Source organism: Aspergillus fijiensis, assembly GCF_003184825.1.
Source record: "Aspergillus fijiensis CBS 313.89 unplaced genomic scaffold BO72scaffold_83, whole genome shotgun sequence".
Classification (NCBI taxonomy): Eukaryota; Fungi; Ascomycota; class Eurotiomycetes; order Eurotiales; family Aspergillaceae; genus Aspergillus; species Aspergillus fijiensis.
In genome coordinates, this window is record NW_024469059.1 from 105,264 (window position 1) to 129,411 (window position 24,148).

At 52.8% G+C, this 24,148-nt stretch overlaps 9 protein-coding genes across 9 annotated transcripts; 4 read left to right on the forward strand and 5 right to left on the reverse strand.

Moving 5' to 3' along the window:
* Positions 1 to 4,863: 4,863 nt before the first annotated feature.
* BO72DRAFT_293081 (uncharacterized protein) lies at positions 4,864 to 5,533 on the reverse strand. The gene has a single exon (XM_040940372.1). The coding sequence runs from the start codon at positions 5,433 to 5,435 to the stop codon at positions 5,064 to 5,066; it is 372 nt and encodes a 123-aa protein (XP_040796080.1). The 5' UTR covers positions 5,436 to 5,533; the 3' UTR covers positions 4,864 to 5,063.
* Positions 5,534 to 5,750: 217 nt separating this feature from the next.
* BO72DRAFT_453091 (cytosine deaminase) lies at positions 5,751 to 6,806 on the forward strand. The gene is made up of 3 exons (XM_040945893.1): positions 5,751 to 6,101; positions 6,272 to 6,537; positions 6,685 to 6,806. Exons 1-3 carry the CDS (start codon positions 5,943 to 5,945, stop codon positions 6,704 to 6,706), a joined length of 447 nt encoding a protein of 148 aa, XP_040796081.1. The 5' UTR covers positions 5,751 to 5,942; the 3' UTR covers positions 6,707 to 6,806.
* On the reverse strand, positions 6,535 to 8,163 carry BO72DRAFT_415687 (uroporphyrinogen decarboxylase HEM12). The gene is made up of 4 exons (XM_040942578.1): positions 8,072 to 8,163; positions 7,975 to 8,016; positions 6,954 to 7,877; positions 6,535 to 6,889 (listed from the first exon to the last, which is right to left on the reverse strand). The coding sequence occupies exons 1-4, from the start codon at positions 8,124 to 8,126 to the stop codon at positions 6,816 to 6,818; spliced, it is 1,095 nt and encodes a 364-aa protein (XP_040796082.1). The 5' UTR covers positions 8,127 to 8,163; the 3' UTR covers positions 6,535 to 6,815.
* A 340-nt stretch (positions 8,164 to 8,503) lies between these two features.
* BO72DRAFT_415690 (60S ribosomal protein uL10) lies at positions 8,504 to 10,108 on the reverse strand. Its single transcript, XM_040942579.1, has 3 exons — positions 9,889 to 10,108; positions 9,757 to 9,826; positions 8,504 to 9,698 (listed from the first exon to the last, which is right to left on the reverse strand). Exons 1-3 carry the CDS (start codon positions 10,060 to 10,062, stop codon positions 9,004 to 9,006), a joined length of 939 nt encoding a protein of 312 aa, XP_040796083.1. The 5' UTR covers positions 10,063 to 10,108; the 3' UTR covers positions 8,504 to 9,003.
* Positions 10,109 to 10,358: 250 nt separating this feature from the next.
* On the forward strand, positions 10,359 to 12,187 carry trm82 (putative tRNA methyltransferase). Its single transcript, XM_040947671.1, has 3 exons — positions 10,359 to 10,842; positions 10,915 to 11,583; positions 11,659 to 12,187. The coding sequence occupies exons 1-3, from the start codon at positions 10,451 to 10,453 to the stop codon at positions 12,056 to 12,058; spliced, it is 1,461 nt and encodes a 486-aa protein (XP_040796084.1). The 5' UTR covers positions 10,359 to 10,450; the 3' UTR covers positions 12,059 to 12,187.
* Positions 12,188 to 12,754: 567 nt separating this feature from the next.
* On the reverse strand, positions 12,755 to 15,916 carry BO72DRAFT_453095 (putative GARP complex subunit Vps53). Its single transcript, XM_040945894.1, has 3 exons — positions 15,671 to 15,916; positions 13,801 to 15,596; positions 12,755 to 13,736 (listed from the first exon to the last, which is right to left on the reverse strand). The coding sequence occupies exons 1-3, from the start codon at positions 15,711 to 15,713 to the stop codon at positions 12,969 to 12,971; spliced, it is 2,607 nt and encodes an 868-aa protein (XP_040796085.1). The 5' UTR covers positions 15,714 to 15,916; the 3' UTR covers positions 12,755 to 12,968.
* A 377-nt stretch (positions 15,917 to 16,293) lies between these two features.
* BO72DRAFT_293148 (mRNA export factor mexA) lies at positions 16,294 to 18,118 on the reverse strand. Its single transcript, XM_040940373.1, has 2 exons — positions 16,514 to 18,118; positions 16,294 to 16,458 (listed from the first exon to the last, which is right to left on the reverse strand). The coding sequence occupies exons 1-2, from the start codon at positions 18,011 to 18,013 to the stop codon at positions 16,411 to 16,413; spliced, it is 1,548 nt and encodes a 515-aa protein (XP_040796086.1). The 5' UTR covers positions 18,014 to 18,118; the 3' UTR covers positions 16,294 to 16,410.
* Positions 18,119 to 19,357: 1,239 nt separating this feature from the next.
* Positions 19,358 to 21,394, forward strand: BO72DRAFT_490066 (retrograde cargo receptor ERV46). Its single transcript, XM_040948120.1, has 4 exons — positions 19,358 to 19,465; positions 19,545 to 19,870; positions 19,955 to 20,135; positions 20,201 to 21,394. Exons 2-4 carry the CDS (start codon positions 19,678 to 19,680, stop codon positions 21,141 to 21,143), a joined length of 1,317 nt encoding a protein of 438 aa, XP_040796087.1. The 5' UTR covers positions 19,358 to 19,465; positions 19,545 to 19,677; the 3' UTR covers positions 21,144 to 21,394.
* A 198-nt stretch (positions 21,395 to 21,592) lies between these two features.
* BO72DRAFT_453098 (CMGC/CLK protein kinase) lies at positions 21,593 to 23,624 on the forward strand. Its single transcript, XM_040945895.1, has 5 exons — positions 21,593 to 22,007; positions 22,121 to 22,428; positions 22,521 to 22,816; positions 22,907 to 23,090; positions 23,163 to 23,624. Exons 1-5 carry the CDS (start codon positions 21,670 to 21,672, stop codon positions 23,363 to 23,365), a joined length of 1,329 nt encoding a protein of 442 aa, XP_040796088.1. The 5' UTR covers positions 21,593 to 21,669; the 3' UTR covers positions 23,366 to 23,624.
* Positions 23,625 to 24,148: the final 524 nt, after the last annotated feature.

Here is a 24,148-nt window from a genome sequence, read left to right on the forward strand (position 1 = left end):
GAGAAGTGGGTGACACACGACTCTTCGTCGCCCGTGGAATTTGATGCAAGTCGATCATCACCACTAGCACAGGCCCCAAGAGGCAACCGGACATGGGGACGGGGAGGCACTAGGATACACGGCGGTAAACCAAGGACAAATTAACATCGTCCGACGTGGAAACCATCCCAACAGCAAGCCGAACACAGGGAACACGCAGGCGATGAAGGCAGCTGATCCACCTAGGGATCGCCCAAGGGCAGGAACAGAGGCAGGCGAGGGAGCCGTCTGGGAATTACTGCAGGCCCCGAGGAGATCCTTCACCACATCTGCATCGCGCATACATGGCAGTAGTCTAGTCTAGAGAGGCACCAGGAGGGACAAGCTTGTCAGAAACCAAGCTGGCGTAAGAGAATCGTTTTGAGTGGGTTCCTAGCCCGGGGAGGTTGCAGGGGGGGGTGCGTGTGGTCTGGAAGCGACGAAGATGACGATGAGCCGTGGAGCTGCAACGCTTCCGCCCACCGGCGGGGCCCATGGCTAACCGTGGGCAACTTTATCCGCCCGGCAGTACCGCAGATTTCACCTCGTGTAGATCTCTTGGTAACTCATGAACCGGATGAAAGGAATCAAAGGACAGAAATTGACAAATCTGGGTGAGACCACGAAACGACAACATGACGAGAGTAAAGAAAGTGATAGGTGATGGAGAGGATGGAGTGGATGAAGTGGAATGGAGAGTCGAAGTGGGAAAAGTCTCCATCTGATAATTATTGCCAAGGCAGACCGCCCGCCGACCGAGGAGATTTTCACAGGACTCCAGGCTATCACCAATCAGCGAAGACCCAGGGAGATGGCGACCCTCTCTGCGGTGGACAGGCCAAAACCAATGGGAGCCGCGGCAGAACACGCCATCGCAGGGGTTGATGGTGAAAACCTTCCATCTTAGGGTAGGCCCACGTGTGGGTTCGCCATGACGAGTGACTGACTGAATCTCTCGTGTTGCTGCGCTGCTGTGATTATTAGACTAGGTACGGAGTACTGCAAATGTATTGATCTCAGACCTCTGAAGGACTGAAAGTTTGGTGGCTGCTGTCTTAATCTGTTTGCTTCTTACACATTACAGATTAGCACATGGCAACCTTTTGGGTCACCAGACTTGTAACACACGAAGACTGTTCTCAACTTCTTCCAAACACCTCCTTCGCTTCCTGTTGCCGATTGGTCTTGGCACGTGCGGAAGAGGGTACGTACTTTCTGGAAGTACGTACGTACACCTACCCCTGTCGAGCCTCAGTCTGTGCTTTTCGCTCGTCTGACTGACCAGGGGGGCTGTTGCTGCTGTTGCTGCTGTTGCTGCTGCTGCTGATCATTCTTCTCGTTCAGTCGAAGAGCAAGCATCCTTCTCAATCTCTCTCTCGGAGAACGAGCCCGAAGAGGACGTGCTAAGCTGCTAGGTACACTAACCAAAGTATAGTTACTAGGTCCTCAGTAAAAAGGTACTATATGAAGCTGGGCAACCTCATGCTGCTCCTCCAATAATCCCCCAGGAACCCTCACTCTTGCGCAATATTTATGCCAATCACACCATAGTCCGGTTCTCTTGACTGCTGCAGGGCTTTCTTAGCTGCTTCTACGCCCCAGTATTGCGCCATCAATCTTATCGTGGTGACATGCTGGCTATACAATCTACCGAGTGGTCACCTTCTGCAGACACCAGGCCATTGGACAGATTTCAGCTTCGGAGCGTGGCAGCCAAGCAGCCATGGCTTGATATTCCCTTTTCGCAGGTCTTGGAGTTGCCAATGATCCACTTACAGACCTCGTATATCCAAACCACGCCCATCTCCTCGGATTTCTTAATTTGAGATCGAAGCTTTTTCTCTCCGACGCCCGCGCTTGCTCCACCATGGGAACCTGTCAAACCGCCTAGTCAAATTAAAAGTAAGATTTCAATATGCAGTATAATTAACTATTGAGTAATATCTGATGAGCCATCCTGGTTGAATATTCATGGCGGTATGTCCGCCACAACGCTAATATCAAGGGGCCACTCCGAAAGGAACGGACTACTGCAGTTGCCACGAAGAACAGACTAATAGAATAGAATAAAATAAGAGCAAAAAAGAAACACACTCCCCCGATCTCGGACCATGTTCCAACATCATCCATGATATATCGTATTCCTCCCCAATGAGTCCGTAGTGTCTCGCGATCACGACATCCCCATCCTCATACCTCAATTCAAAGACTGGGAGCTCGCTTCCATGGCCCCATGCAAACATACTTCCTGAACCGCCGTCGCGATCCCTATACTCCCAACTCTTGGAAGACGCTAGCCAGGGGAGGTGGACTTCAATAAACGCTTGTCGGACACGAGACATCTTCTTTATTGAACCCGCCAGAAGTCTCTATGTGCCCCAAACTTTGTGGATGAGGCGTTACATCGACATCTAGATGGCGTGGCAGCCAATACGACCAGCTCCCGCAATTGCTTGGATGGTATTACCATTGTTCGCATGATCAGCTATGCGAGGCTTAAACTAGGATGAAGCCGTAGCAGCCGCGGTTCAGGGTTCCCAGGCACATCACAGCCAAGGATGGCGTCTTCAACTCAGATTGGCGATCTAGATGACCTGCCGCGATCATGGCAGTGGCCAGAAATGCCCGGCAGCATTGTTCCTCGGAGATGACGGAGAAGAGAGAAAATCTTATAGCCAATGCCGACCTAGTTGCTCATGGCAGGATCGTGGGTCAACTCACCTGTGTTATACAGAGCATACGAGAAGGGTCCATTGCCACCGGCTTGGCCACAATATAGCATGTAACAAGAAACTTTTGAGCAGGAGCCACTGCAGGCCAATCCCTGTCACTCCATCTCGTCTCGCTCGTTCGCATCCAGTAACCGTGGACTTGCCTATCAGCCATGTCTAGCCGACATGAAGAAAGTTGAAGGCACGCCTCCCAAGGACCCCATCCTCCAACAAGAGCATGGCATGAAAGGACACACTCGTGCCGTCCACTGGGTAAGCGACCATGCATCCTTTATCTCGAACTACCCAGTCGCAGCACGGTTACGCCACCGAAGGAGCTCGCTTAGCGAGAGTTCTGAACGGTCTGCATGATCCATGCCACTCAATTCATCATCTTCACATCCGCGGAGCTATCGGAGAAGACTCCTATTTTTGTCCAAGAGCCAGCAAGGTAACGAATGTATGCCATCAAACCAAAGGGGGGCGAAAGAAAGGTCAAAGCGGTCTGCAAAGCTCTCTCAGCCGTTGAAGTAATAAGACCCAACCACACATACAAACAACAAAGACAAAAGGTGATCGATCCTTCGCTCGTTCAAAAAGCAATATACATGGAGAAAACCGCCCCCCTTCCCCCGGAGAGGCCGCTCTTCCTAGCATCACACCTCACAAAGACAAATATTGTGTGATTCTCAATCGGGTTGCAGCATTCGTATTACCATGCGTGTGTGTGGCTGTGGGTGTAATTGGCTGCTAATCTCGCTTCTTATATTGCTGACTGTCCTCATACCCATTATACAATCACGCAAGCGCCAGCTAATGAGATAAAGCCCTAAACCCCGTTCTTTTCAGCTGCCGGCAGGCAAGGTCTAGCTTTGAGCTGCCATGGAAAAAAAAAATGCCAATCTTGCTGGACTTGACATCAGCGGCGATAGTGAGGGGGTGGTTTTTTCCCTTAGTTGATTCCTTTGAATCCTCAGCTGTCTCTCTATTACTGACGCAATCTTTCGAGACAGGAGGCGCTGGGAGATGCTAAGCGATGGTGATTACCGAGCATGTATGAAGAGCACCTATTTGCAACAAATTCAAATCCAGAGGAGACAGAAGTAGGCCCGCTCCAGCAGCCACATGTCGAGCGTGCGTTCGCACGGATGCGGTGGTCGCAAGACCTGGCCTCTATCGTTGCCATAGCCCCAATCTAAGAAGTAGAGATGCCTCTCTTCAGTCCGGGTGCTCAGTCAGTGTTCTTCCTTTGCCGCGCTGCTAAATCGTTATTCTCTTAATGCTGTGTAGATACTAAACTATTCCTAATGATATGTGGATACCAAACTTTTCCCTCTCGCAATGTCAACCACTCGGACACTCCTCCAACGTCGATCGGCACATGACCTCTAGCACATAGAGAGAGACTGTGTTCGATACCGAATGCACAGGAAGGACTCTACATGGAAAAAGAGCACTGCCACCTGCCCGAGCCCTAGCCTAGCTAGCCTATTCACACGAGTAGTCTTTTAAAATGACTTCCTACTGTGGTTCTCTGCTTCTCGTCCGAGTCCACACGGTGCCTCGCATAGTCTACTGTCTCTACATAATCCCATCGCGAAGCAGCTGAGTAGCTGTTCAACTCAGTGAGATACGAATACCCTCTCTAAGATCGTTGCGCATTATACACTATGCCAAACCTGTGATACCAGGCACCAAAGAAATATCGACCACTTTGACAGTTTATCCTGACAGCACAACAGGTCTTGAAATGGCCCAGGCAACGACTTTCTCTGAAGCAGGGAGTCCATTTTGCTTAGCACTCCTTACAATCTCATAGCGGCGTCGCCAATGACATTGTTTGTGCAAACCACCTTCACAACAAATCAAATCTAAATCCAAGTCTCAAGCTCAAGCAACAGAGGTATAAGACTTCCCCAATCTCAAGTCGTCCTGCGACTACATGAAGTATGCATAGCCCACTATTAGAGCCTCAAATCATCTAGCATGACATGGGCTAACACGCTAGCCACAGGACTCTTTGAACTCAATGACCTACCGCACATCCACGATCCCAGATACCTTAACATGAAACGACCTGCACAAGACGACAAAACAGAATCCTTTCATGCCAACTTAGAGATCCTCAGCCCTTCACCGGATTGACCAACGGGTTTGACTCGGATGACCACACACTTCAGCATCCTTGAGGATGCTCACGTCCCAAGGTTGCACATTCTGAAGCTTGACTTTGACATGCCTTGAGCCGCGATATCAGCCTTGACCTCCGCCTCGCTTGCCCTGGAAGATCAATCATGCTGTTGCGGAGCGAGAGCTTGACTAGTCTTGTTTCTCTCAGTAGTCCGTCTTCGTCCCACTCCCACTGGGGACAAAAACTTCTTCATGGGCAGTGGGGAGTGAGACACTCAGGGGAGGTGCAAAGACCATTTCACACAAGACGCGGCGGCTACTACAAACTCCTGTCTGCCCATTGACTGCAGATGCCGCCGTGGCCTCGGAGGTGTAGTTGATTGTGATCTGTCTGTTGTTTTTCAAAGGGAGGACCAGCTTCTGCCTCACTATTCTCGCATCCACAGACATAACAACCAGGCAAAGAAATGAGCAAAGAGACAAGAGAAAATACACATGAGCTTCAAGAAATGACAACAAAGGGTCTGCGCTTGGTTTAGTTGGGGGGAAAAAAGTGATGTTCAATAGCAATTCCATCTACAGTGGATCTCCAAGGCTCATCCTGGACTTACCAAGCAAATAGCGTAATCAGTTCCTGGCCGCCGAAACATAATTGAAAAGATTTTCCAAGCAATTCCACTTAGCAGCGAGCACATTCGCAAGTATTCACATAAATCCACCAATTTTCTACCAATAACGAGGTCACGACACCCAAGTTCACGGATAAGTAACCATACAACCCGAGCCCGGGGCTCTCGGCAGTTTGGCAGATACGATGAAGTAATAGAACCCCAACTCCCGGGCTCGGCAGACCGAAGCGGAAAGAGATAAGGCCAGAGGGGGGGGGGGAAAGATAAGTTACCGACGACCGTACGCAGTGCTCGGTTAAAGATTATCGTCAAATCATAATCTTGAATCTCCGGATTCCAGAAATTCTCTTTTTCCTTGCTCTAATCTGCTGTCAGAAGTGACATTCGTCTCCCTCCCTTTTCCCCCGCAACCCCGCATCAAACAACAACACCACCACCACCACCACCATCCACCATGGAAACCGATCCCGGATTCATCGCCGCTCTCGAGGAGGCCAAGCAGGGATTGGCCGAGGGAGGTGTCCCCATTGGAGCTGCCCTGGTGTCCAAGGATGGCAAGATCCTCGGTCGCGGTCACAATATGCGCGTCCAGAAGGGCAGCGCCGTTTTGCATGTAGGTTTCCGCGTCGGGTTTTTTTTCTTTCTTGGTTGGACAGACAAGCTCGTGTACTACATCAAATTGTCGCGTTGGGTGGTTTTACTGTAGTAGCAGCCTGCCCTTGCATGATGACGTAGCTGAGCTGCAGGAGCTTGCGAACTAACTTTTCAATAAATTGCAATTAGGCTGAGATGTCTGCGCTTGAGAACTCGGGTCGGTTGCCCGCTTCGGCCTACGAAGGTGCCACCATGTACACCACCCTGTCGCCATGCGATATGTGCACCGGTGCCTGCATTCTCTACAAGGTGAAGCGCGTCGTCATCGGCGAGAACAAGAACTTCATGGGCGGGGAGGAACACCTTCTCAACCGTGGGAAGGAAGTGGTGGTCTTGGATAACAAAGAGTGCAAGAAGTTGATGGAGGACTTTGTCAAGGACAAGCCGGAGCTCTGGTAAGTTGGAACTTGCTTTTCCATTTTGTCTTTCCATTTTTTTGGGAGCATGGTATCATTTCTTTCCCCCCTTTTTCTATCACATACTTCCGCCACTTTTTGATTTCTGGTAAGAAATGCCCAGTCTGACTATATGGGACCAAACAGGAACGAGGACATTGCCGTCTGAGTCACCGCGAGAAAAGGATTTTGCAGATACGCTGCAGCGGAGATATTCAATATGTATATATATAGTCAACAAGAGAGCAAATGAGTCATACCCACATCAAGTGACAATCTTAAGCCGCCGTCAAGCGGTGGATTTCCTCGAAGTAGAATTTGAGGTCATCGGGATTGACGAACGGAGTGATGCCTAATCACCACCAGTATTATTAGTATACGCGAAGCTTCAACATCCAGACCGGGATATATCTCACCGTGTCCCAAGTTGGCAATCCAGCCCTTCTTGCCCGGCCAGAAGCCGCGGACCATAGTCTCCACGGCCTCGGTGATGGCCTCGCGGGTACCGTAAAGAACACCCGGATCAGCATTGCCCTGGAGCGTCACACGACCGTTCGCAATCTTCTTGGCCTCGGCGGGATCATGCAGCCAGTCCAGACCAACAACGTTGTAGCCAGACTCGCACAGATCCTCCAAAGCAAACCAAGCCCCCTTGGCGAAGACCGTCATCGGGACAGGTTCCAGACCCATCTCCGTCAACTTCTTTGGGAGATTCTGCGAGATGTAGCGCAGGTATGGGAGAGAGAACCGGCTGAAGGCCACGGGCGACATCTCCCCAGCCCAGGAGTCGAACACCTGCACCAGCTGCGCGCCGGCCTCGACCTGAAGCGCCAGGTACTCGACACAGATCTCGGCGATCTTCTGCAGCAGAGCCTTGGACTCCTCGGCGTATCTGTAGATCCACTTCTTCGACTGCACGAAGAGCTTCGTACCTCCACCTTCGACCATGTAGCACAGCAGGGTCCAGGGCGCTCCGCAGAAGCCGATCAACGGCACCCGGCCGGCCAGCTTGTGGCGGGTGAGCGTGATGGCCTTGTAGACGTAGTCCAGCTCAGCCTTGACGTCCACCTTCTTCTGCATCACCTTCTCGTACTGTCCGTCGTCCGGCGACTGCAGCGGTTGCGGGAAGTGCGGGCCCTTCTTGTCGACCATCTCTACCTGCATGCCCATGGCCTGGGGGATCACCAAGATGTCGGAGAAGATGATGGCGGCATCGATGAGTCCGGCGTACCGCTCAATGGGCTGGAGAGTCAATGTGGACGCAATCTCGGGGCTGCGGCAGCATTCGAAGAAGTCGCGGTTGCCTTTCGCTTCGTGGTATTCGGGGAGGTAACGACCAGCTGTAGCAGAATGAGCCACCCAGGTTAGTGACTGTTACTGCACATTCTTCTTCGAGCCGCAAGTCCTTGATTTGGAGGATGGAGGGGGAATGCGTACCTTGCCGCATGACCCAGATCGGAGGACGAGGAACCTCCTCGCCTAGTGGAGAGTTAGCTTGCTTCGATGATGAGCATGTATTTGCAGTTAAGGCTACCTCTGGCGGCCCTCAGCAGGAGGTCGTTCTTCAATGGTGCAAACTGTTCGGGCATTTTGGTTGCAAAGGTATTTTACAGAAGAGGAAGAGGGGACCTTGGGAAGGAGGGGTTTCCATGACATGCGCAGGTCCTGCCGCTCGGTGCCTCGGGCCGCCAATCGGCTGATCACCGCTGACTACGCGGAGTAGAATTAGTTAACTAAGTTACAGTGTGAGTTGAGTAGATTATCCGCCAAAAGACCCGAGGCTGGATCGCAGGTTCGACATACTCAGGAGCTCCTCTTCAAATTACAAGTATAGGGTGAGAACTGTGATTATGGGGCATGCGCACAAGAGAATTCGAATTAGATGTTTGATTGCTAGCTATAAAGCTTCCTTACACCATGCTGCGGCCACTTCCATCGTAGGACCTAGACCTCCAGAAATAGATATCCCAATATTCCTAAACTTCTACAAGCGCATCACTCAACCTACACATAGACTTTGGCAAGACACTCAGTCAAGGTGTGGATCGAGAAGCTGGCTTTACGTCCTACGACGAACCAACGCAGACCTATTTTCAATTGATGTTAGCCTTCAGGTTGCCTCAAGAGCGTGAGTAACAAAAAGTGAAAGGGTAACAGAGGTGTCAGCAAAAAATTAGAGTGTAAGTTGTTGCTGTTTTTGATCTTCAAAGCCGTAGCTACGAGTTAAAAAGGATCATCATCCACCGAAGGAAAGTGTGCATGAAAGACAGATTTCGAAAAAAAAAAAGCTCACCTTTGTTGATTCATCATATAATGGAGCGTAGACTACGTTCCATTATGTAGATGAGAGAAGGATCACAACATTCATGACCATGAAAATCATTTCATTCATCCAATCGTCAAGACTGGCAAGAAAGATATCTAAAACATGGTGTGCATGTCACGTGCAAACTAGACGCGAGACGCTTAGTCGAAAAGACCGAAGCCCATGTCCTCGTCAGACTCCTCAGCCTCCTCAGCAGGGGCCTCGGCAGCGGGGGCATCACCGCCAGCAGGGGCAGCGGCGGCAGCGGGAGCGGAAGAAGCGTAAGCGTCAGGGTTGGCGATACGGTCCTTGAGCTCCTCAATCTCGGGCCAGGAGATCTCAGTCTCGATGGCAACAGCGAGAACCTTCTTGTAGCTGTTGACCACGGAGTGGACGACAGAGGGAAGGGTGGGGAAGTTAGCGGCCAAAGAGATGCTGGTGATGGTCTTGATGGCAGCGCTGAAGGCATCGAGGAGCTGGGACTCCTCGATGTCGAGAACCTCGGCACCGAAGGTCTGACCCTGGTCGTAGACCTGGGAAATGGTCATACCGTAGGTGAAGGGAGAGATGTTGAGCATGTTCAACAGGGTGGCCTCGGAGGGGCCGACCTTGGCACCAGCCTCAACGAGCTTCAGATCGGTGGTGATTTCAATGGTACCACGAGCAATCTTGGTGGGGACACCGAGAGCCTGGAAGAAAGAGGTCTTACCGGGTTCCATACCGGTGTTACCAGCGGGAATCCAGACATCAGCGGGGGCAACGGCACCGGCACGAGCGGGAGCAGCGACACGGTTGGCCAGGATCTTCTCCTTGGTGGACTTGAGGTCACCGTTGGTGAAGATGAAACCGACGTTACCTGCGCGTCTCAGTCAGCTTCCTAGCTCCTTGACGCAGACGTGTGGATCATGACCTACCCTTGACGAAGGGGAGCAGGCGCTCGTACTCCGGGTTGTCGGTGACGAAGCCCTTGATGGCACGGCGGACCTTTGATTACACCATTAATATGCGACGGCCAATTGACGGCAGGGGAACGAGAGACAACTTACCATGGTGTTCTTACCCATCAGGACGACACCCTCACCACGCAGAGAGACACGGATCTCGTGCATCTGCTGGGAGCTGACATTGTCGACACCGACAATGAAGACGGTCTTGTACTCATCGAGAAGGGCCTTGAGCTTCTCGAAGTAAGCGGCCTTGGTAGCAGACTTGCCCCCCATTTCTCCTTATTTCGCTGAAGAAAGGCTGTTTAAGGGCAAGGGAAAATTTGTTGAAGTTGTTGTTGTCCGAATAAATCGAAACGTTGAAGGATCGAAGAAACAATCGCGCCGCGGATTTTAGGAAATCTTTACTCGGTTGTGGCCTCGCTAGCCGATATGTCACGTGGGCCCCGCTCCGCGCTTAGCTCCAGCTCCTGCTTGGAGTAGGCGGTGTCGCATGCGGTGTCGCACTCACGGGCGGTGAGAGGCTTTTTTTTCTGCCTTGTGCCTATTCCATCTATCAAATCGCAAGTGGGGGCAAAGGTTGCTTTCTGCGATTGCTGCTTGCGATATCCATTATTATCGGGGCCGAACCACCATCTTTGAGCTCCAATTGAAGCGGTACACCATGGCTCTCAACTTCCAATACCCCTTTCAATGCATTCAGTTTGTGGAGAGGCCGCAGGCTAAGCTTCTGCTTGCCTCCGCTGGCCCACAGCTGTACTCTTACTCTGCCGAGACCGGCCAACGACTTGCGAGCTGGCCACAAGATACCGGCTCAAGTGACCAAGAACCCCCAGAGAAGAAAAGAAAGGTCTCAACGGCGGAGGGCGGCTCTGTGGAAGAGTCCGAGACCGCAGAGAAGACCGAGAAGTCGAAGGCCCCGCCTGCTTGGTCGAACATTCCCATTGTCACTAGCACTTCGAACGGCGAATATGTCATTGCTGTCACAGGAGAAGACAAGTGTATTCGCGTCTTCCAGATCCAAGATGATGGTTCATTCCAACAACTCAGCGAGAGGTAAGCGTGGCCTATGATACTTTCCCACGAACTGAGCGCGCTCGTCGTTGTATACTAACGCTGCCCCCGCAGAATCATGCCCAAGCGACCATCCTCTATAGCATTGACTAGCGATGAGACCACAATCCTATGCGCCGACAAATTCGGAGACGTTCACTCTCTACCCCTCATCCCCAGTAATGAAAAGCCCGCCGTTGCTCCCAGACCGAACAGAGAGGCGAAACTCAGCCATCCTGCCGCAACCAACCTGACCGTGCACACAAAGGGCAATCTGAGAGCTTTGGAACAGCAACTTGAACTCGCCAAGAAGAAAAAGGAAGCAGGGGAGGAGAAGTCTGGCCCCTCGTTCGAACACCATCTCCTGCTCGGCCACGTCTCGCTGCTCACCGACATGCTCTTCGTATCTCTCCCTTCCGACACCCACAAGCGTACCTATATCCTGACCGCCGACCGCGACGAACACATCCGTGTCTCCCGTGGCCCACCCCAGGCGCATGTCATCGAAAACTACTGCTTGGGTCATACAGCCTTCATCAGCAAGATCTGCGTGCCGCGGGACGCTCCCGAGTACCTGATCTCCGGCGGAGGCGACAACTACCTGATGGTCTGGAACTGGACCGAGGGCCGTGCTCTCCATAAGGTTCCCTTGGTCGAGGACTCATCCGCCGCTGAGGTGGTCGTCCGCGGAATCTGGGCCACGACACTCGGGGACCTGCGACTCATTCTTGTTGCGCTTGATGGGTAAGTCCATCTGATCAAATCAACAACAACCGCAGAATCGAGAACGATCAACCACTAATCCTCAATGATCCTCAGATCCTCCCAACTCCAATGCTTCACCCTCGAAGCCGACGGCTCCCTCAAGCCCCAAACCCCGCTCGACCTCACCGGCAATGTCCTCGCCGTGACCAGCATCGAGAAGGACAACACGCTGCTCATCTCCGTCGACTCCGTCCGCACCGCGGGCTCGACTAACGAGTGGCGCGCAAGCCCCTCTGCCCCTTCCATCCTGCTCGAGGCCTTCCGTCTCCAGCAGGGCACCGAAGGCTCGCTGGGCTGGGAACCGACCCTGCAGTCCGCGACCGGCGCTATCAACGCCGTGGGTACGTTGGAAATCGCGGCTACCACCGAAGACAAGAAGCGGGGTGAGCTGAATGATCTATTGTATGCCATGAGCAAGCTTCGCAAGACGCCGAGAGGCGGGGAGGACGAGTAGACGAAGCCATCAAAATGAACCAATGTATACCTTTTGTGAACGTACACGAGTAAACTCTTGTGAACATCACAAACGATCATGTAATTGTACATAGTTATTCTTAGATATTGACATATTCCGTGTAACAGGCCTTGTCAGGGATACGACGATATTCAGACGTTGCTACCAGTAAAAAACTCTTCCGGTGTCGTTTTGAAAGCTCCTGCAGTTTCCTGTGTTGAGAGTGTCCGTCGTAGGTGGCGCTATCTGTATACACATCTTTGCTACGAACCCTTCAACTCATGTATTCTGCGAAAAGCCCGTCGCAGAATTGGACTACTTATAGCGGCCACATTATACCATCTCTAACCAACCCCAACCATGCCCTTGATTCATCCCAGAGGGCTCCAAGCCATTTCTAATCTCACCCACATGTGAGACCGTTGAAATTGTGAAACACCTCTGCCGCGGGCCAAACATCCCACATTTTCTTCGCCCACTTCGCTCACCCCTTACCCCAGGAACAGGAGAATGAGAAGATCACTAGAACATAGACAAAGAAAATTGAGCTCGCTATTGACAGACGGCTAGCTCAGAGCCAAGAGCCACCCTGTATCTAGTTCGGGCACATGGGCATAGATAGCTTTTTATCCCAGCTGCCACGCAAAGTCAACCACAGGCCACACGGCGCAAGCTATGAACACGACCATTCACAGCATACTCCTCTCGCTAGAATCCATCTATCCACAGCAAAGTTGAACGAATCCCATACAGTAAGGTACCACTACCGACCAACCACAAGAAGCCAACCACCATGCTAAGTACGTAGGCAAAACAGCCTGGAAGTATTCCAAAGGGAAGTAAAAGAGATTATATTCATATGTACAGAAAGTACATCCCACCCACAACACACACCTAGAACAAAAGACTGTCACCCGTCATCCCCACTTCGGCCAAACCTACCGCCAAATCCACCCAGATCGCGGCGGAAGAACTTGCCGATATTCTTCAGATTCTCGTTCAGGTTCGCAGTGGCGCTGCTCTCCGCGCCGGGGTTGCTCGGGGCCGAACCAGCGGGATTGGGCGTCGAGGAGGCCGAGATGAGGATGGCTCCGCTGCCGCCACCACCAACACCGGATGTTGCGCCTGCGCCGCCTCCTCCGGGTATCGTGGTTGCCGAGGAGCCGCTCATGGGGGTTCCGAAGCGGTCGACGCCGTCCTTGGCGGCGGAGATGAGGGCGGAGCCGAGCAGGGATGCGTCGAAGCGGGTGGGGAGGTTCGTGGCGCCGATGGACGCGGCGGCCGAGCCGAGTCCCAGGCCCTGGGAGACCGAGGTGGAGGTGGGCGCAGTGGTGGATTGCAGGGCGGTTAGCATGGGGTTACTCTGCTGGAGGTTGGAGGCGTAGCGATCGGATGCGCGGTGGAGCTGGAAGAGTTCCAGGAGGTGATTCTGTTCCTGGCGGCTGCGGATGCCCTTCATGTCAAGGATCTTGCGGAAGTTGGTGTTGTTCTGGTCGGCGATGTGGACGAGGTACGCCTGCACGAGGGCCTCAGGGGGTGAAGGGTGCACCTGCAGGGTCTTGAGGAGGGCTTCAATCTTAGCGAAACTGCTGTTGACGCGCTTGACGAAGCCGGCGGGGGCGGGATTTGGGAGAAGTGATGAAAGACCGGCTTTGAGGGCGTAGGCATCCAGGAGCATCTAGACACAGGTGATTAGTTTGGGAGAGGCAGCGGGACGTAGACGGTGATCGAGAATAGTTTACCTGCTCCGCTCCAGTCTCTGCAATAGGCTTGGACTGGAAGATGTTGGTGGTGAAAAGGTTTGAGATCAGCTCTACAGTGTGGTCTGCAAAGGCCCGCGCGTATTGCTGTTTGTGTAGTAGTTGTAGAGTTTCCGAGCACTTGGTCTGAGTCTTTGACAAGAGTTCGCCCACGTAGGAGCTCTGGTCGCTGACATTTTCCAACCGACTCCAGGGTATATTGCGCATTTCGCGCCAACAAGGTTCCAAGTCGATCTCAACCCTCCGTACAAGACCTCGAACGGTTGCAGACGCTATGCCCATGAATGTGTCCGCCTGGCTCTGCAGGTCCACGGACTGTTTCAAATTCTTATCCAGCCTCCCCTTAATCTTCTCCTCTAACTGGTTACAGGTCGTGTAGCAGTAATCGGCAGTGTTGAGAACCAGGATGAGATCCTCGAGGTTGGGTACCTTCGATGGTGTGTGACCACTGGGACGTTCACTGATGTAGTAGAGAAGTACCTGTTGTGCGTATTGGTCCAGGTACTTTGCAAAGACCTTCGCCAGGTCTGCAAGGCTTCCGCCGGTGGACAATTTCGCACATTGCTGTAAAGCATGTCGGTAGAAGTTGAACAGATCCGTCGAGGAGGATATCACTATGTGCGAGTCGAACTCTTCGTCCGGCGGCTTGATCGGCTGCTGCCGGTACTTGGGTATCAGTGCAGCCAGTTGCTTATCTTGAGCCTCGACCCAGACGCTGAGATAGGGCTCAAAAGCCTCCGATATAGCCTGGCCAAACACCGGCGCCTCGCTCGAGGCGAAGGTATCAGTAGAGGGACGAGCGGGGCTCACAAAGCGTCGCTCAAGCGAATGTTCGAAATCCAAGGTTTCTTGCAAACACGACAGGAGCAGATTGACGTCGATCGATTGCCCATTGCGCACCGAGCGCGAGAGGATCCCCTTGAAGTCGTCCCTCGTTCCTTCACAAAAGATATTGGTGAGTGTCTCATTAACCTTCCAAGACGCGGGGAAGATGGGCGCGTATTCCTCATCATAAATCTTCAGAATACGTCTGAACCACGCATACCGCCGCGATATGTTGTCCAAAGATCCTGCCTCCTCGTTATTTCTGAACACCTGACGGTACTCCCGCAGTTGGAAATTGCAGTACCAGGTCACGAGCCTAGATTTGGCGTGTTCGCCCAGCGCATCCATGACCAAGCAACCCTCCGAGAGCGTCGACCTGCGCAGCCCAACCTCCCCCTTGGCGAACGCCAGCTCGAAATCCTCACAAACTTGTTCCAGGAGCTCCCTTTGTATATCTGCCACGTTCTTGCTGAGGAGAGCGATCTGATCGATCGACCGGTACGATTTGAAATGCGCCATGAGCTGAATGACCGCCTGCAGCAGCTGAGCGCAGTCCCGGTATTGCCTGGTCCGACTGAGGGCGCGAAGCTGATCGTAGGCCGTTGTCAGCATCTGCAGCCGCTTCAGGGCTGTCATGGATAGTGTGAGGTTCTTCTTCGCGTTGTCCAATTGTTTGATATCCGCCGTCATCTCCGTGATCGCGAGCTCGGTCTTGGAAGCGCGGTCGCGCACATCGTCGATCTTTTTAAACAGTTCGGTCAGGTCCGCTTTGGCGGCCTGGATGCGCTCAACACTTTCCGCATTCGAGGTGACCTGGTCCTCGACCAGGGCGCTGATATCGTCGTCGAGCTCATCTTCGTATGCGGAGAGGGACTGGGACACTTGTGACACGGCGGAAAGCGTGGAAGGATGGGAGAAGATTGAGTTAAGATGGTCGATAGGATCGTAATCCGCTAGTGCAACAGATTGATCAGTGATTGTGCTTCGTAGGACGCAGGACTGAGGGTTGTCAGCCGAGTCCGCTCACCTGCATCTAAGGGGTCGATATCGGCCGCTCCATTGGAGGGCATTGAGGCGGTGGTAGTGGTAGTAGTGGTGAACATTCCATTAGCTCTTTATTATAAACACCAAACACATGCTGTAATACCAGCTTGAGCGTAGTCGCCGATTCAACATGCACACCACATTCAAAGAAGTACAGGGGGGAGGAAGAACAAAGAGAGCTAGTTAGTTGTTATGGAGTAGGATGGGTTGATCAGCTCCAAACGATGGGGGGGGAAAGCGGGAGGCGGGGAGTTGGTTCGGAGAAGCTCACAAAGCGCGGGCGGGAGTCCGGCAAGTTGTTCAGCACTCCGGGCTCAACACATTGGAACTTGTTGGATTTCTTGTCTGGTTACTCCAACAATCTACAATATCTATTCAAGCTTTCATTTCCTTCGCTTACAGCGGTTGATATGTGAAAATTTTGTGGATGGTAATGAATCTGCCTAGGGGGTATTGTTCTCCAATCCCCAGGCTCTTTGTTTATGGACATAATATTCGTAGTCTTGGTTGATACATAACAGGATAAGATGGAAATAAAAACTAGATTCAGTATTTGAGTCTTCAGCCCGATTTGCCATTCGCCCGAGCCATGCAATAAGAAGCAGCAAAACAGACCAGGTCAAAGTAAGACAAAATTGTAACTCCAAGCAAACACCATTGGGATCTAGCAAAGTGTGATTTGAACCCGCCGTTCTGTCGTTGACGAGCGGCGGTGCCGAGTGTTTAGACTGTTCCGGCTAGGAAGGCTTCAGGGGGCAACGTTCCCTGTTCCTGTAGATGGATTAGTATGGATATCTTTTGCAAACAGTCTTCTGGTTGGTCTTACCTTGAGCTTGGCAAAGTCCTGCAAAGCTTTGTCCAAGTCCCAGCCATTTCCGCTGATAGCCAACTCGGAATACTGCAAGGTCATTCCAGTCTGGCTCATGACTTGAATTACGAGTTGCTCTTGCTGCACTTGAGTCTCACTCTTTCCGGGGGCAGGCATGCCATACCCTTCCGGGGTGGCTGGTGGTCCCACCACCTGCTGAGGAACAGCTGCCTGATCGATAGACTGCTGGGGGGTTGCCTGTTGAGCCGCCGGTTGAGCGGCTTCCTCGGTTTCTGGAGCCCATGCTTCGTTACCGCCATACGCGCGACAACATAGGATGTCGTTGATGACTCTCACTCCACCCGCGCCGCCGCCAGGGCCTAATACGAACGTTCTGTCGAAGCTCCGCGTGTCAATCTTGGAGCTCTTGCCGATTTCGTCGTATTTACCGTGAACTGTGATCAAGAGGCCGCCAACACCAGTGGGACTCTGGCCGGTCGGATCAACCAGTCCTGGGATGGGATAACACTCAATCAGCCAATCCTGAGGATGCGCCGCGATATCCGGGTGTCTTGTGGCAGGAAGGCTGTTCCATAGCTTGCGGATTTTGTCCGCACCGTTATGCGATCGAGACATTCTTGCGGTCAAGTGCGTGATTCTAAGCAGGTTCCTGCTATTCTTGATGTACGCGTCCCAGGCTGCAACATCAGCTTGCTGGGCTCTGGGAGCGGCGGTGTTGATGTTAAGAGTGAATGTGGATTCGTTGTCGTATACGCTATCAAGCAAACCGTTCCGGTCATTGTCGTAGCCCGAGAAGAAAGCTCTAATGAAGTTCTCGGCAATGCAGCCCTCGTCCCGGAAATACGGTGCCTGGACAGGAATCGGGGATTTCTTCAGTGCGGCCAATTCTTCTGCGGTCCGAACTTCGATACCATTGAGGACTCGGAGTTTGAGATACCACTTGAGCATGGTGTCCTTGAACGTAGGGTCGGCACTGAAAGGGGTGTTGGAGAGGTCCAGGAGCTCGAGATTTTCGAACTTATGGCGCCATGCCAGCAAGGACTGTGCGTCCTTGAAGTCGTTGTGCGAAAGGTCGAGGTTTTTCAAGTCTGGGAAAGCTTGCGCCAAGGTGGTGACCATCTTAAGATTCTCAAGCTTGTTGGCCCTCAGACTGACACTCTCGACCGCCCGGCGACGCGCGGCGGGGCTGTCGAACACCAGGCTAAGATTCAGCTCCCAAACCTTCATCAGCGCAGGAAAGAATTTGGATTCAGTTGAAGTGCTTTGGAAAATCCCCATGGCGATGAGATCCGGATCGTTGTGTAGATCCGAGAGATCAAGGAGCTTGTTTTCTCGGTTAAACCGCTTGGCGAGGAAAGCAGTCATCTTAGCCTTCGTGTCGGCGGCCGTGGGCGTGCTACCGTTCACAGGTAGCATCGCCTGGTCTATCCCAGCTTCATCATATTTTTCAATTTCCAAAATTTTGCCAGCAAAATTAAAGCCGTTGAGCTGAAGCATTCTGTTTAGCAGTTCCGGCTTGATAGACACGATGATCGCGTCGCCTTCGAGCCGCGACTAGTGAACGTTAGTAAGACGCAAGAGACCTCCCATGATCGCAATCATCCCAAGGAATAAATGCCAAATGAGCGGAAGCAAGTGTCGACCGTCGTTCTGGAGGTACCATCACTGAAAACGAGAGCACATCGGAGAGGACGACGCTGGTGATAACTCATATGTCGATGATCGCAAGTTCTGGTGTTGCACATACCTTAGTGATCCTTGCGCGTGCGCTAGCTCTCGCGTCGGGTGGGCTGAGTTTCTTCTCGAGGAAGGCGATTAGGCTTTCTTGGCCGCCGTCGGGATTCGATTTGGCCTTGCTCCCCTTCCAGTTGTTGACCCTGACCTGTTCCAGATTACTGGCCCGGCCACCTTGGCGGATATTTGCTTGTTGCGATTCCGAGTTGCTGGAAATAGCCTTCTGAATGGCATCGATAGCTCGGGTGGATGTCTGAGACCGTGTTCCAGAAGAAGCGCCGGATCGAACAGAGTCCCCACGACCTCTCTTCGCACGGGCCTGAGACGTATTTCCATCCATGACCAGATCACCTTCCCGATCGACCTTTTTCGCAGCACCCCGCTTGCGGATGCCCCCGCGATCCGAAGCGCTGGGTCGGCCTCGAGCCTTTCCGTTCTTCATAGTGGGCAACAAAGAGAAGATTCGTGATATGGATGGTGTTTGTCGACAAGATTGTGTGTTGGAGGGAGACGAAGTCGGGCGTCGACGATGCGAAGAAGGCTTTTGTAGGCAGATGGAGCGCTGCGCGCCTTGTCGTCCAGAATCAGGCAAGCGGCATTCAATGAAAGATGTTGAAAGAAGTCGCTTACGAGGTCGAGTGAGATGAGATGAAAGAAAGACTCTTTGAATCGGTGTCCTAAATTTGGGGAACCTCTGGTGCGTTTGAGAGAGTACCACCAACCAACCTCAGAGTGGAGGTTTGAAGGAGGGGAATAATGGAACAATGAAAAAGCAGAAGCTAGTTTAGAGACAAGTCAAAAGAGTCAGCAGAAAAAGTGACGTGCACCCGGGACGATGCGCATCACGTGAGCGGGCAGCAGACCGCCCTGCAACTGATAGCTACCACGTGACCCCCTATCAGGCACTGTTTCCAAGCATGTCCAATCAGAGTCTGTAGTCTGTCCTTTGGCACTGTTGGTAATACCTTCGTATTGATGCATGCACGTCGGTAGATAACCGTACCGCGCTAATCTACAAGGAGTAAAATTGCAACAATACCCCCCGTACTCGGTATTGGCCTGATACCCGCAGCGTTAAGTCCAGTCAGTAGTTCTCCGCTTCAGCTTTATCAGGACAGCTTGTTCCATTGAAGTCGCACGCCAGTCGTCACTCCCAGGAGAGGATTTGCTTTGTGCTGGAAACTTACTGTCCTACCACCTCACTCACTCATTCACGTACGTTCCCTGATCTATATCCCAAGATATTCTGTCCCATTGAGCGACCTCAACCCAGTTGGCTAACATTCAGCTTCAGTCATTATTTACCAGGCGCCGCCCCTGCCTTGATCGCGGGCACTAAATAGCTGATCTCCGGTCCATAGCGAAGACCGCGCACCCTTCCACATACACGACGACCCTCTTCGCATGGTCGTCAATCTGTTAGAGAGATGCCGGCCAAATCACGATTTACAAGGTTAGATGCGTTCGCCAAAACGGTCGAAGATGCGCGCGTTCGAACCACGTCTGGAGGAGTTATCACCATAGCATCGTTGCTGGTTATATTCTGGCTTGTATGGGGAGAATGGGTGGACTACAGGCGTGTAGTGGTTCTGCCCGAGTTGGTGGTCGATAAGTCAAGAGGTATGAACAAACACTCTTCTCTTTTGCATGAGATTGCATGAAAAACGAAGCAAGACTGACTGAACAACTTTTGGCGCGAAACAGGCGAGAAGATGGAGATTCATCTGAACATGACCTTCCCCCGACTCCCTTGCGAAATTTTGACCCTCGACGTTATGGATGTGTCAGGCGAGCAACAGACGGGCGTGGCTCATGGTATCAACAAGGTGCGCTTGACTTCGGAGGCTGAAGGAGGTCGCGTGATTGATGTGAAAGCTCTGGAGCTGTAAGCTTGAACCTCCCCTTGTTCTTCCTTGCTGGCTATCGCTGACCGTGCTGCTTCCAATCTAGTCATTCTTCGAAAGAGACCGCCAAGCACCTGGACCCTGATTACTGCGGCGAATGTGGTGGCGCACCCGCACCTGCCGGTGCCATCAAGGCTGGCTGCTGCAACACCTGCGAAGAGGTCCGTGAAGCTTATGCCCAAAAGCAATGGGCCTTCGGCAAGGGAGAGAACATTGAACAGTGTGATCTTGAGGGGTATGCGGAGCGCATTGATGCGCAGCGCCGGGAAGGCTGCCGCCTCGAGGGTGTCCTCCGCGTCAACAAGGTGATCGGCAACTTCCACATCGCGCCCGGGCGCAGTTTCACCAGTGGCAATCTCCATGTGCACGATCTCGCCACGTTCTTCGAGCCTAACCTGGCCGAGAACGAGAAACACACCATGACCCACGAGATTCACCAGCTTCGATTCGGACCTCAGCTGCCTGACGAGCTGTCCGATCGCTGGCAATGGACCGACCACCACCACACCAACCCCCTGGACAACACGAAACAGGAGACTAGCGAACCTGGCTACAACTTCATGTACTTTGTCAAGGTGGTCTCGACTTCGTACCTCCCCTTGGGCTGGGATCCGCTATTCTCGTCCTCCATCCACAGCGCCTATGACAAGGCCCCTCTCGGAGCTCATGGAATTGCCTACGGAGCCGAGGGAAGCATCGAGACCCACCAGTACTCGGTGACCTCCCACAAGCGATCCCTGCGGGGCGGCGACGCCTCCGACGAAGGCCATAAGGAGCGACTCCATGCCGCCAACGGTATCCCCGGCGTCTTCTTCAACTATGACATCTCCCCGATGAAGGTCATCAACCGCGAAGCTCGCCCTAAGACCTTCACCGGATTCTTGACTGGAGTCTGCGCGATCGTCGGTGGTACTCTGACTGTGGCCGCTGCCATTGATCGTGGGCTGTATGAGGGCGTCAACAAGATGAAGAAGCTTCATTCGCATTGAGGTTGTGCTCTGCTGCTATGTTCAGCAGACTACGGGAGACATACACAATAAAAAAATAGAAAAAGAACAAAAAGATAAGAGAAGTACTCGAAAAATCAAGGGAAAACAGACAGCTGCGCAGGAGCATCAGCAAGGCAGGGCACTCAGGCAGTCCAGGCGTTTTAGGTCCATACACCATGATACACATACTATCATATCCATTGGAAGTTTGTATTAGCATATTTCTCAAGATGAAATCAATTGAGTGTTTTGGGGTATAATCTGTTTCTATCCAGTAATCCAGTAAGACAGGGCAGAGATCCAGTGGCGAATGCCGGGGCCCTGGAATCTGGACTCCCAGCAAGCATGGATGAACCAAACCCGGGGGGTGCGGCCACCACCGCTTATGACGTTATAGCAACTAGTTAGCTTAGTTACTATTACACTCCCTCCCCCTCTCGGCGCACGCGACCGATTCCATTCCTTGAGGCCTTCTTTTTTGTTTCTTCTAACTGTAGGCTATGATGTTCCACGATTCCATGAGACCATGTTCACGATCTGCCGCAAACCCAGATTATTGATCCGTCCACTCGAGCGCACCCTACCGTCTCCCCGCCACCATGCCTTAACAACCTCCGCGGGGTTGCGCTATACTCCCATTCGAACCCAGACGACAACCACGCCGCTCCCTCCGCATCAATTTCCTACAACGGGCTTCGCAAAGCTTGATCCGTCGGAGGCACTGGAAGAAGAGCAGCTCCCCTACTATGAACCGAAACACTTCTACCCTGTCCACCTCGGCGAGGTCTTCGCGGCCCGATACCAGGTCGTCGCCAAGCTCGGATACGGCACCTCGTCGACCGTTTGGCTTTGTCGAGATCTTCTGTACGTTTCCCCCCGTTGGAGGACATGATACATGCAACTTCCAAAAGAGTCGCACAGCGAAATGCTTCGCACACGGAACAGACGAATGAAGGCAACTGAACTCAGCCCCTCAGGACCCATGGATACCGCACCCTCAAGGTATGCGCGCAAGGCCACGATCCCGCGCACGAGGTCGCCGTCTCCGAGCACCTCCGAAACACCCCGGACCATGCAGGAAAGGCGCTCGTGCGGCTGGTGCTGAAATCCTTCGTGGTCTCCGGACCCCACGGGAAGCACCGGTGCCTGGTGTACAAGGCCTGCGGGATGAGCATGACCAAGTACATGAATGGGTGCACCCTGCCCACGGAGCTGGGGCAACGGAGTCTCCAGCTGACCCTGATCGCGTTGTCGTTTCTCCACGCGAACCAGACCGTCCACACCGGTAACAGCCTTGTCGCCCCTCAGTTTCTTGATCCTCTCATCTGAATCAAGAGAGACCCTTCGCTGACCAGCAAAACACCAACCAAACAACAGACGTCTCCCCCAACAACATCCTCCAAAAGATCGATGACAGCGCCATACTATCCGCCATCGAAGAGGACGAGATGACGCAGCCGATCGCTCGGAAAGTTCTGGACGACCGGACCATCTACCGCTCCCGATCCATGCCCGCCTGCGAAGGGCTCCCGGTTCTCTCGGACCTCGGGGAGGCGCGGTTCGGCCACGAGAGATACCAGGGCGATATCATGCCGGGGATCTACCGCGCGCCTGAGGTCATTATGGGGATGGAGTGGGACTGCAAGGTGGATATCTGGTCCATTGGTGTGATGGTGAGTTGTGGTTTCCAGCCCTCGAAGAATCCCGTACCCTCGATCTACCTGTAACCCCCCACCCCCCGCTGATCCGATCCGAGTGAATAGGCATGGGATTTTATGCAAGACGAGCATCTCTTCTCCGGCAAAACCCACGGGGTCCTGTGCAACGAGCAGCATCTCGCCGAGCTGGTCTCGCTGATGGGGCCTCCCCCGCCGGAATTCGTCCAGAGGTGTAGTAGTAGTAGTAGTAGCAGCAGTAGCAAGTGTGCCAGACTCTTCGATGAACGAGGTATGATCTACCCCCAAGACTATCCCTGCGACACGGTTCGAACTCGCTGATACCAACTTATCGGTAATGCAGGAAACTGGAAGGGCTCCATCCGCATCCCGCGCCAATCCCTGGACCAACGAATCCAGCACTTCCAGGGCGCCGACAAGACACTCTTCCTGAATTTCCTCCGGCGCATCTTCCGGTGGTTGCCGGAGGAGCGTCCCTCCGCGGAGGAGCTGGCCCACGACGAGTTTCTGATGCAGCCGATCCTGGCGGCGAGGAAACAGAAGTAGTAGCCCTTCAGGGCAAGTTTGGATCATGTCGTTAGATGGACTAATTTAGTTGAGCGTTTTGTATAGTCTCTATACCGTGATATGATGGCGACCAATAGACCATGCCGACTGCCTCTGCATTCCTTTCGCCATAGCACTTGCATACAGAGTAATCAAGTCAGGGGGGGGGGCCGGAGGGTTGGAATTGATTGACACTCACAACAGATTAGAGTAAACTCCGTAACCTCCTCCTGCAATTTGCAACTGTGCTTGCGCCAGCTGATTGCCTTCCTGGAATTGACATTTTATACTTTCTTCTGTGCCTTTCGAGAAGTTCCTAGCTTTATCTCCCCACTCCGCTGCTCCCACATCTGCTTCTCATATGGAATGATGGTGGTTGAGTATAACTTCGGGCTACGGCTACCACGTTCCTGTACTTCCAAGAGAGAGAAGGGTAGAGGTGGTGGCTGGATTTGTTTTTTACTTTCTGCGAATGAATGAGCTCGAAGACCAAGCAGAATTAAGGACTACCTACCGATAGCAAGTGGGCGACTTCAGGGTACCCAGGAATGTGTAGGGTAAATGCCTAGTGATGAAGCGGCTTCGTAGAAGACAGAGATGTAAGGATTTCCCGCAACGTGACCAGCACATTAACCCTTCGAGCACGATTACTTCGGCTTCAAAGCCTACATCTGTCATACGTCGTACAGAAAGCATCTGATGAAGTGCACCGCAGAGCAATGGGTTTATCCGATTGTTGACCGTGGAGCAACTCGCAGGACGGGGGGAAAAGCTCCTGCCCTC